General features: G+C 59.2%; 1 protein-coding gene across 1 annotated transcript in view; it reads right to left on the reverse strand.

The window, feature by feature from the left end:
* BMP7 (bone morphogenetic protein 7) overlaps positions 1–12,086 on the reverse strand; it is a 70,290-nt gene that overhangs the window by 34,702 nt on the left and 23,502 nt on the right. Inside the window, exon 2 of the mRNA XM_079129443.1 lies at positions 7,478–7,670. Within this exon, the coding sequence (XP_078985569.1) occupies positions 7,478–7,670 (193 nt within the window). The remainder of the gene's footprint in view (positions 1–7,477; positions 7,671–12,086) is intronic.

The following is a 12,086-nucleotide window of genomic DNA, read 5'->3' on the forward strand; positions in this document are numbered from 1 at the left end:
ACGGGCATCTCCCCACACGGCCCATGAGAGCCAGCCTGCCACTGGGTGCCCACCAGCTCCAAATAATATAATTATGATCATCACAGGGAAACTCGCCTAGGATCGAAAGTAGTATAATCACAGGCAATTTTCACTTTTTGGAAATTGAGCTCAGATGCTGGAGAAAGATCGCAAACAAGACATCCTTTCAGTTCTGGAAGAGAAGGCGCGTTGGAAAGTTTGCTGGGGTGGACGAGCCGCAGGGCAAAGACGCTGGCCGCCACCGGCTCACGCAGCAGGTACCTGGCATGCGTGTGCTCCTGCCAGCACGGGGCCCCTGGCTAGGGGCAGCACCGTCAGTGAGCACGGCAAGCCCGCATCCTAGAGCAGAAGACAAGCCCATCCAGCCATGTGTTCACGAGACGGCTGTCGGACTGAGTGCCTACAGTGTGCCTGGCTCCAGGCATAAAGGATGGATGACGAGAGAGAGAGAGAGAGAGAGAGAGAGAGAGACCCTCGCACGTGCTCACACGTGTGCAGCGCCCACTGAGCAGGGGGCCACCCATGCAGCTGCTGCAGTGCCCACCAGGTCTGCCAGGAGACCCACGCAGCTCAGTCACCCAGTTACCCAAGTTCCAGCTGCTCCCAGTGGTACAGCCAGAGGCCTCGCAGGAACCCCCGTGACTACCTCACTCACAACACCGGTGGGACCAGGGGACAGGCCGTGTGTCGCCTCTGCCTCAGTTTCCTTCTGAGGAAAGTACGATTTGTCCCACCACTACCCAAGTCATAAGGGCACCATGAGGGGAAAGGAAAACGTGTGTCTACCAGCCCAGGAAGGAAGGACGAGCCCGGGGAGGATGCTGGGAAGGCCGCAGGCCGCTTCCCCATCACCAGCCTGGCCCTGGGCCTCGGCCTCCTTGTCTGCAGGAGTGGCAGGGCACCTCCATGGGAGCTGTGATGGACAGCACTCAAAGCCACCCACGGGAGGTGGGTTTGTCCTCACTACACTCTTTTTCCAGTATGTGCCGTGTGGAGGTACAGCAGAGGCTAGCAGGCTAACCGTGATGGTGGCAAGTCCTTCCAGTGGCCCAGAGAGCAGCCCTTCCCCAGGCGGGGGCCCACACAGACAGCAGGACTGACTCCCTCACAGGCCACCCGCCCAACCTGCCCCCAGGTGGGTCAACGCCTGCAGTGAGTCAGAATCCTGGCAACCACCAGGCCGGCTCCAGACCCACTATGGGCAGACGAGTCTGTCACCACCGATGCCCCAACCACCACCCGTACCGCCCCCAAGACGCCAGGCCGGGGGTGAAATATGGAAGGAAATAAAAGGCACAGAGATCAAAAAAGCCACCAGGGCCCACCAGATGGCCTCAGACCGCAGGACAGGAAGCCAGCGGCACGCTGAGGGGCCGGCCGCGGGCACTTCCAGCACTCACTGGGTTGGACACAGTGGCTTGCCGTCTCTGCACAGCTGGGTGGTGCTGAACACAGGCTTTTTCCAGAATGGTCTGCACAAACCAGGACAGGACCCCAAGGGGAACCAAGAGGCACAGGGCTGATCACTGCCGCCCAAGCAGCTTGGACCTGGGATTTTGGAGTGGGGACCGCAGACAGGAGCCACAAGGAAAAGGACCAAGGTGCCCCGACCAAGCCTGCTCTGGGTTGCTGTCCCCGGCCCTCCAGGACATCCTGGCTGTGCCGCGGCTGCCAGCTGCTCCTGCCTTGCCCTCTGAGGAGGCTTCTGGGGAGCTAACCCAGCACCTCCTGAGAAGGCAGCTCCAAACCGGAGCTCACGCCCTGGGGCTGAGGTGTAGAGGCACGGGGTAGAAGCCAGCAGACGTGGGGCCAGGCACGTAGGCCTTCGGGAGCAGCGAGAGGCCTCTGGAGCCAGAGCCTGCAGCCACCTCCACCTCGCCGGCCCTTTCCTGTGCCACTGAGACTGACAGTCATGGTCTGGACCACCAACTGGGCTCCGTCCAGTAGGGGGAAAATAGTCAAAGGTAACAGGGCCGGAACCAGAAGAAATCTCTCCCCTCCCTCTGTCCGGCATTCACGTCGGCTCACAGGTGGGACAGAGAGATCCAGTGGCCAGGGCTCCGCCTGGCAGACAGGGGATCACCACATTTTAGAAATCCCAGTGCCCAGTCGAACCCTCGTATTCAGGGTTTCAATCGATTCTAACCAATCAGTGTCACCAATTCAAATGCACAGCCAAGGCTGAGGGCCATCATCTGACCCGTTTGAGCTCAGGTGAGGGAAGCTGTAGAAAAAGAAGACACAGCTCTGCTGGGGCTCAGAGTGTGACACTGGAGTCTAAGATAGCTGGGTTCAAGTTCCACCTGGGCACTTCTTACTGGGCAACCTCAGGTAAGTTACTTCCCATCTCTGAGCCAGTCTCGTCACCTGTAAAATGGGAACTACAAGTCTTCACAGGGTCATTTCCAAGGCACATAACAAAGACGAAGTGTGGCCACACCAAAACAGAGGCCTCGGACACAGGGTGGGGCCCTGCTCCGGAGCACGGCCAACCCTCTGCCTGAACATGCTCACAGTGCTCAAAGTCAGATCCAAACTTGCTCAGAGTCTTGCCACCCAGTCCTGAACCTGCACATAACATGATCACCACCCACAAGTCCTCAGGGGAAGACGGGTGGGGCAAGGATCCAGTGACCCACCCCCCTAGGGCCACCTTGAGGCCACCCTGGGGCGCGGGGACTCAGTGCTCCCCCTCAGCGTCCAGTCCAGGCCTTCCTGGGCTGAGCACTGAGAGCATCCTGCACCTGCTGGGAGCTGGGAGAAGCCAGCCGCTCCGGCCGTCAGAGGCCACTCCCAGGCGAGGCTAGCACAGCAGAGGTAAGACCTGAGGAGTGCAGGACGCTCGCCCAGGCCTGGGGCTCTGCAGGAAGTGCCTGCTCGAGAGGTGAAAGGTCAGAGTTGTGGGCAGTGTGCTCCTAGGGGGCGGGGCACTGCAGGACCTGGACATGTGGGCAGGGCCAGGTGCCCAGGTGGGCTGCAGCAGCTGCCTGGCCGGAGCACTCCCCACTCGAGGCAGGGGACGAGAGCGCTGGCTGTGGCTGAAGGGAAGTTGTGAGCCGCGCCTTGGCCTCCCCTGCCAACCCCCCCACCCCGTGGGGGACAGGCAGGGACAGCCCCTCTTCCTCGGAGTGACTCAGGCTGCAGCTGATCCAAATCTTGGCACGGGAGACCACTCTGAGGTCACCCTCCCGGCAGCCAAAATCCCTAAGATGCAGCGAGGGACATTTTTCATCCAGCTGCCAACATCATCTCGACCTTGGTGGTGGCCAGGGGGGCCGGCCTCCACTTCCCCGGAGTGCCCGGAGGCCTGCTCTCAAAGTTCCAGCACGTCCTGCAGATGGGGCGGCACTGGCAAGATCCCCCCAGGGCTGGCGAGGTTAGGATGCAGCACCCTGGCCTGGTTCCACCAGTGAAGAGGTTAATCAGCGTGACCCCGGCCCCAAACACCCTCCCCAGCAGCTGGGACCAAAGCTGGAACCAATAAGGACGGGCAGGTCCAGACTCTGGAAGCCAGGCCCAGCTTGTCCAAACGCAGGCCGTGATTCAGATAATGAGGGGAAGAATGAGGCCTTCACCCCCCGACCCTCCAAAGGTGCCCAGAGCCAAGGCCACCAGCCCCAGACCTGCCTCACAGCCCACTGGCTCTGCAGCCCGCCCAGGGCGGCTCCCACGCGTCTTACCAGCTGTCTGGGGCCGAGCTGCACGCAGGGCCGAGGGCCATGGAAGGCCTCCAGCTCGGCTCATTATTGGAATTTAATCTGGATTCCAAGAGATCAAGAGGACTTGGTGGAAAGTGACTCCCACAGGGGAGAGATGCTGAGGCCGACCCAAGGCTAGCTAATCCCGGCACCCCAGGGCTTTCCTGCAGCGCCAGATGTCTCAGCCCGGCACTGCTGGGCAGCTGCTGGCATAAGACCATGGCTTCCTTAGCACAAAGACCCGGGTGGCTCCGTGGCTGGGTGGTGGGTAGGACCTGAGCTCTTTGGGGAACTCAGACAAGCAGGCGACCCTCAACTGCAGCAGGATGCGGGGCCCAGCTGGGATAGCACAGGTGAGCTCCACCCCCGCACAGGTGAGATGTGCAAGCCCGAGCGTCCTGCTCAGACCTCCCCCACCCCGCCCGGAGACGGCAAAGCCCAGGGACTCAGCACAAGGAGAAGACAGGGCGGGCCTGCGGCTCCCTCCCCTAGAAGGGACTGCGATGAAGGGACTGTGCTGACCTCCAGGGAGCACCCACCAGGTGGCAAGCGCCGTGCTGAGCAGCTCGACTCCCTTCGCCTTCCGCACAGGCCCGGGAGGGAGAGCCAGGCACCCCCCGTCTATACAGGAGGAAACTGAGGCTCTGAGGTTCCTGGACCTCATGGCCACACTGGTGCCCGGTGGCAGGATTTGAATCCACGCTCAGAAGAGCCGCGTCAGCGCCCCCCCCCGTCCCAATCACCTAGTAAGGGCACCTTGTCTCTAGAGTCGAACCCAAACAAGCTTCTCAGGAAATGAATAAATGACTTCTTAAAGTTTTAACCTTTCAGCTTCTGGAGAAGGAGAGTGATGTCCTCCTCTGAGGCACAGGAAGAAAACCAAGCAATTCAGAGCACAAGTCCTCTTCCCGTCCCCTCCTCCATGCCCAGTATGTCGCACCTGCTGGCTGTCCCCAACCCTGTGGTCGCCTCCTCTGCTTGGGCACTTGCTGATGAGAAGCGTGGCCTCCCAGCAAGCCAGGAGCCACCAGAGACAGACTCGGCACTCAGTGGCTAATACACCAGCCTGGCCACCTGCTCGAGCTGAGGACCCCAGTCTCAGCCTTCCCTCCATCGGCTGCAGCGACTCAGGTCTTCTCCCCTATCTTGGGCACCCAGGATCCACCCTGGACCTCTGGAAGGGGCAGGAGGCCACTACCTTGAACTAGGCAGGACCAAGTGCCCACAAATCAGCAGGACGCAGAGCTGGAACCCCAGAGGAGGAGTCAGACAAGAGCTTCCAGTAAAGGACCCGCCTCACCCTCAGCAAGGCCCAGCCTCGCATCGGCCTCCCCGTCCCTCCTACATTACCTCCTGACCTACGCGGCAGGGCCTTCTTGCCATTCCGATGTCCCAGCTCGGCACCCTCCATGACCGCCCTACCTAAGGCACAGCTGTCTGCACACCTCCCCAGCCAGTCCAGCAGCTACCTGGTCTGTTTGCGCATCCGTTTGCTTCTCACCTTCTGGACCCGGGATGGGATGGATCAAGAAAACACCCTCAAGTCCTAACCCCGGGCACCTGTGCACGGACCTGATCTGAAAGCAGCGTCTCCGCAGGCGGAATCCGTTAAATCAGTGCAGCGGGTGGCACCGCCTTGTGAGAAGACGGGGAGCCGCCCCAGGAGAACCCTGTGCAAACGGGAGCCACGTGACCACAGAGGCCGCGACGGGCTGGTCCAGCTGCAGTCAGGAAGCACAATGGTCAGCGGCCACCAGAAGCAGGACCTCCACAACAGCGGCCCGGCCCCGCATGCTGACCCCCAGCCCTCCACCCAGCACCTCCCCACACCGAGCAGAGAGGGTGTACACAGGAGGCAGGAGCCGTGGGTGGGGACGCCCCTCAAGAGAAGAGCAGCACAGGGTTGCAGAGGCGCCCCAGGCCCAGTGGCCACAGGTCAGCAGCAGGGCACGCGTTCTGGCACAGAGACCTGCCCTGGTGCAGGTGTGTGGATCAGCCCCACTCAAAGCTACTCCATTCCAGAAGCCTCTCGACAGCACTTTCCCAGAGGCAGGCCCAGGTGAGGCACTCAGGGATGGCACAGGTGGACAGATTCTGTGCTGCTGACAAAAAGCCCTGGGTCACCAGCCTTCGCAGGGTCCGTGGAAGCATCCTGGGTGGCCAGAGCTTGCCCACAGGCCTGAGGCCCAGGCAAAACCTGGGGCATTTGTCAGAGTAGACAAACCTCTGTACCTCCCACAAACGAACCTGAAGCTGCTCCTGGAGTTGTGCCCAGGGACCAGGGTACAGCCTGCCAGGAGGCCTGGGCACCTGATGCCTCTGGGAGACGCAGCCTGCCCTGCACTCCATGCCACCCGCTCCTTCCCAGTACCATCCCCTCCAGTAGGAAGCAGTCCAGGGTGGCCTTTGTGGGGGGGGAGCCCCTGAAACAGAAGATTTAAACGACACAGGGACACCATCTGTCACCTGTCAGATGGACAAGGATTGACAGCCTGGTCAAGCAACCTTGGTGAGCACACAAGAGCAGGCTCCGTCCTCCCTGGCTGGGGAGAGATGTCCACACAACCTGTACCTCAGTCAACAACCTGTGCTGCACTCAGGGGCAGTAAGACCCCACAGCACAGCCAACCCATGGGACAGCGTGGGGACAGGAGGAACTGATGGTAGAGCAGAGAGTGCACACGGGGGCACCACGTAGGAACTCGTGGGCCTTTGCTGGTCTGAGGAGGCCAACAAATGGCGGCAGGGCTGTGTCGGGGCAGAAACGGCCTCCACAGTGAGAGGCAGGGAGCCTGGGCCTCATCTTTCCAGACACAAGCGTTTAATGGAAATACATTTGTAGGCACAGGTTCTGGCTTGTCCCTGAACCTCAGCCCAACCCCATGTGGCCATGTTCTCCCTGGGTGACGGTGCACTGTGGCTTCAGGTCACTTCCACTCTCTTTAGCAGAGCTACCTTAGAAGGCCCCCCAGGGCAGGACGTGAGATAAAGGCAAGACGCAGGACACCCACGCAAGCTTTGTCCTCTTGTTCTGTCTGTTCCGCAGAGCTGGGGATGGGACCCAGGGCCTCGTGCCTGCCAGGCAAGCGCTCCACTGAAGTTTCGTGTCCCGTGGTCAGGATGGCACTAAGGCAGCAGCGCTCAGGGGTAGGGGTGGTGGTCTGTAGGTTGCTCTCTGTGGTTACAAGTCCCCTTCCTGCCTGAAGAGCAAGGGCTGAGACTCAGAGGCACACATGGCCCTTCACGAACTACCCGTCATGTCCGCAGGGGACAGTGGGAGTCCAGAAACTAAAGCCTCTCAGCGCCAATCTCTGGCTCCTAACCCAGTGACTTTGGGAGGACCGGGACTTCTCTGGCTGTTTCTTTGGGGCTCGGGGCTGTATTCCCTCTCGTTCCCTCATTTATTACAAATGGCCACTTTCACTGGTGGCCTGACACCACGCGGGGCCTCAGAGTGAAGATCAGCGAGTGGGAGACCATCACCAGGACGCTGGCCCTGCCAGATGCAGGCCACTGAAATCCTGCACGGGCCACACCGGGCCTCCTGGCCTCCTGCCTCTCCTGCCCATTCTCTCTGACGATCTCACCTCAGGAAACGGACACACACCATGCACTGTCTTTTAAGGAGACACCAGTCCAAATGTGGCTGGTGTCCCACGGTGGCATGTGTGTGATGGCCACTGCCCTGTGCCCATCCTGGGCCACCCTTTCTTCCTCAGCAGCTGGAGGCAGCATGGCACCCAGACCCCAGTACCCACCTGCCCAAGTGCTCCTGAAGCACCTGGTAGACGCTGATCCGGAAGGTCTCGTTATCGAAGCGCTCCCGGATGTAGTCCTTGTAGATCCGGAATTCAGCTGCGGTCACGGCCTCCCCTTCTGGGATCTTGGAAAGATCGAACCGGAACTCCCGGTGGTGGTAGCGTGGGTGGAAGAATTCCCGGTCGTGCTCCACTGGAGGGGGAGAAAGCACAGGCCAGCACCAGCGCCCATTAGCCTCTGGGCTTCCCTCTCCCGGCTTGGAGTCCAGCACCCTGCCTAGCAGACTCGCACACCCAGACCCCTGGTCACAGTCCACCCAGCTGACTCGCTGCAGCTGACTGAAGCCCAGGCTCAGACCCCACAGTCCTCAGGAACAACAAGGGCATCACTCTGCCTAAGCTGCTGGGAAGAGTGGGCACTGCCCACAGCCACCCAGGAGGCCCTGGGTCCAAATCCACCCTCAGCCCCTGACTAGTAGCGTGGCCTGCACAAGGGACAGGAAACCCTTCCAGACTTGATTTCGCCATTTTAAAAACTGACACAGATCCTCCTTCACCAGATGCTGTGCAGCATGATGGCCTGATTCACAGAGCCACTCGCCTTCTGCGGGGACCAGCTGGCTGTTGCTGCGGGTGGTACCATGGAGCTTCCTGTGCCCACCCTGGGACACCTCAGCCACGGTCCCAGCCCTGCTGCACGTAAGTCACAGTGGACGCTGTTGAAAAGCAAGGATGGCCTGCCCCGTGGTGGGCTGGTGAATGCTTGCTGGCCAGCTCCCTGGGCCTTGGTCTGTGCAGCTGGCCAGTTTCCACGGTGTAAATGCCACCGTCCAGGCGGATTCCGAGGTGCCATCGCAAAGCCCCTGAACGTGGAACTGGAAGAGGAGCACGCGGTGAGCTCAGGCAGCATGCCCAGGGCCAGCCAGGAGCACAGCTTCAGGACGGCCTGGAGAGCGCCCTCTTTTTAAAGCACCCCCAGATACTTCCGACCAGCAGCCGCGTTGACAACCACAGCCTTGGCCTCATGGCAATGTGAGGCAGAGGCAGAGCCAGGAGCTTTGGGAAATGGCTTCAGAACAACATACGAGCCCCGGCCCAGTCTCTTCTGTTGGCACTGACGTTAGACTGCAATAGCATGTCCATTCACAGGTGCCCAACACCAGATGGAGACAGTCCACGAGCAGGATGACCCAAGGTAAGGAGGCCAGACCAAGAGCCGGGCCAGTCCTGTCACCCATCCAGTCCCCATGCCACCCTAGGTGGTGAGCACATCACATTGGTAAGGCAGCTGAGACCCAAGAGGTGTCCAGTGGCCTTCCCAGGGTCACAGAGCTGGGACTCAAACCCAGGTTCCACCCAGACATGGGCTTGGCCTCCCAGGGAGAGCTCATCCACCCACACAGTGGCTGCAGCCCACATGCAGATGCCCCCTACGTGCAGATGACCCCTATGGGTGGACGCCCCCTACGTGCAGATGACCCCTCTGGGCAGACTACCCCTACATGCAGACGATCCCTACATACAAACGGTCCCCTACATGCAGATAACCCCAACATACGAATGACCCCCCACAGGCACACGACCACACATACGATGACCCTTCCACGCAGACAGATTTATCTCGTGCCAGGAGGTCCCCCTGACTCTGCTCATGCGTCCAATTACCTTCTCCATATCTCCATGGTAGGCCTCAAAGAGCAATTCCAAATTAATTCCCAAAGCTCTCATGAATTAACCCTGCTCAAACTGGTTCTCTTCTAACACTGGCCAGCTGATGGACCCTCACCCATCACCGTGCTGGAGTCAGAATCCCCAGAGTACCTAGGGACCTCCCTCCCGCCACAGTCCAGCATCCACACCAGGTCCTACCGGCGAGCTCTTCAGTCCATTCATTTCTCTGCAGCTCCACAGGTCGAGTCCCAGGGACTCTGTCAGAAGGTGGGAAAGGGCCCTTAGGTAACCCCGTTTCAAGGCACTCCTAGGGCACTGTGGAGCACCGGGGTCACTCTAGGCCCCCTGCTGCTCCTCTGCAGCGGAGGCAGGCCGAGCAGAGCCCAGGTGGAGCAGCTCTGCCCTCAGCAGGGGGCTGCCCTGCAATAGGCACAGGAGCACAGCCAGGTGTTTTCCTGGAATGCACTGAGTCCCCAACAAATGGGGCTGTGGGACAGACCATGCCACCATGCCATCAGAATGCAAAGGCAGTGATCCACCAGAGCAGAGAGCAGGGGTGAGGGGTGGGCGCCCTCCAGCTCAACAGAGGAAGTCCGAGAACCCGAGTGCCAAAGCACGCTGCCTGAGTGCACCGTCTTGATGTGCCCCATGCTGGGCAGGCTCAGCCACCACAGGAGCCCACACTTTTGACCTCGCAGCCCTGTGGCCCCCGCTGCTCGGTGCACCACTGGCTGCCCAGTGCCCTTGGCCACGGCCTAAGTTCTGCGCGCCTCCTCTTTCTCCAAGAGCCACAGGAGCCGGCACCGTGTCAGGACCTGCCACCATGGCCAGACTGCTAAGGGAGAGCCAGGATGGTGAGCCCCGTGCAGGAGGCAGGACGCACATGGGCACTCCACGCTTCAGCTGCGACAGTTTGTTCACAACAGAAAACAAGAATCACAACAGACTGAACAGGAAGGCATGTCAGAGTAGCAGGACGTGAGCTCAGGTGCAGTCACTGAGGTCGCACCCAGCAAAGAACACCTACAGGATGGCAAACCTGATGCTCGCCGAGCGGCTACGTACGACCTTATTTTTTCTTCTGGAACTGGGCATTGAACCCAGGAGCACCACTGAGCTATGTCCCAGGCCCTTTTTTATTTTATTTTGAGCCAGGGTCTCTTCAAGTTGCCTCAAACTTGTGATCCTCCTGCCTCAGTCCTGGCATGGCTGCTGCCACAGGTGAGTGCCATCGTGCCCGGCTTATGCAAGACATTTTTAATGCGTAAGGAACTGTTGAGATAGGTAAGCGATCAAGGTTTTCAAGATTTTCTTTTTCAATTAAAGAAACTCACAGATCAAGTGAGCAACTAAATTTCCTGCAAACACCCGTGGGCTCTTTGGGACAGTTTCCTGGGTGAATTTCCTTCCTTAATTACTTGAAGACAAGGACAGGCATGAATCACGAATGTCCTTCTGTCCTTTCTGAAACTCATTACAACAACCCCCCTTACCACACACACACACACACACACAACGAACCATAAGTGATTCAAAGTGCAGTCCAAACTCCAAAGCCCACCTTCCCACTCCACAGCTGCGCTCAGGGCGATCTCGACTCAGGTCCAGCGTGAGTTCACAGTCAGCACCAAAGTGGCCCAAAGCTTGCAATATTTACAGACTACAGCGCACCAAAGCTGCACACCAAAGCTTGTGGATACTTAAGAGTGAAAAAATAAAGCTTGACACTGTCTTCTTAAGTTACCAGAATTGATTGCTCAGGATTTGGGTTTTAAATAAGTGTCCAGAGTTGGTATCTGTCTGAGCCCATAGAGAAAAGCCTCCCCCAGATCCCGCAGCCCAGGGAGCCCAGGGACCACCTTTGTGTTCCAGGGCCCTGCTGGTCAGAGAGTTCACAGGCACTAAGAAAGGATGTCCATCTCCCCAGGATTAAGAGGGCCCAAATCCCCAAGACCAAAGGATAAGTCCAGAGAAAATGGATTCTGGAAAATGCTACCCTGATGACAACTGCCCCACGTCCACCCCCAAAGTCAGATCGGCATCCTTCCTTTCCAATAGCTGAGCCACAGCCCCAAACTGACCCTGGGAGGGGACGTCCTGTGCTAGAAAGTAGCAATAAAGGGTCAGAGGCAGGAAGGGACAGAAGCCTCCGGCCGGGATACCTCCCTCACAGCCCTCTGACATGTCAGGAGCATCTGGGTCCCAGATGGCAGTCACACCTGTCCCCCAGGGTCACCAAGGGGCGGCGCCTGGCCTTCCCTCAGCATCTGAGACCTCCCTGGCACCTTCATTTACAAGAAATGCTCAGGCAAACGTCTCAGCAGGTTAGAGGCCTCCAAGCCAGGGGATCACAGCAGCCACGCAGAGAGCAGCGAGCCTTGCAGACTGGCCCAGGGCAGCTGGGTGTAGCGGGAACCTGGTGTCCGTATTTGGGACAGTCTTTATAGAACTGGATCCAAAACCCTGAACATTAGGGCTGGGAACCCTGATACACACAGACCTGCGTGTTCATAACCACACACCACTACAGGAGGACGCAACAAATTCTTACAAATGTGATAAAATGGGCACGAGATAGAAATACTTCCCCTGCTTCCCAGGGGATCCCTCTGAGCTGGGGCCAGCGAGATGGGAAAGCAGGGCAGCTGGCACACAGCACTGTGACGCCGCAGGCAGACGGCACGTCTTTCTCTCGGAGAGCCCCCATTACCTTCCCAGTCAAGTCATGGAGTCACGAGACCACCACCTTTTCCTGTGACGCCTTCCTCCTGAGGGACAGATGGGAGGGAGCAAGCCCTAAGCTCCACCAAACACAGCATTTCTTTTATTTTGGGGAAAGCTGGTTTGTTTCGTTTTCTCTTCTTTAAGGATGTGACCCAGCTTGTGGGCAGCCACTGCCCACCGCCAGGCAGAGAGAGCTGGGGTGAGAGAGAGGCTC

The sequence above is a fragment of the Sciurus vulgaris genome (genome assembly GCF_902686455.1).
Source record: "Sciurus vulgaris genome assembly, chromosome: 2".
Classification (NCBI taxonomy): Eukaryota; Metazoa; Chordata; class Mammalia; order Rodentia; family Sciuridae; genus Sciurus; species Sciurus vulgaris.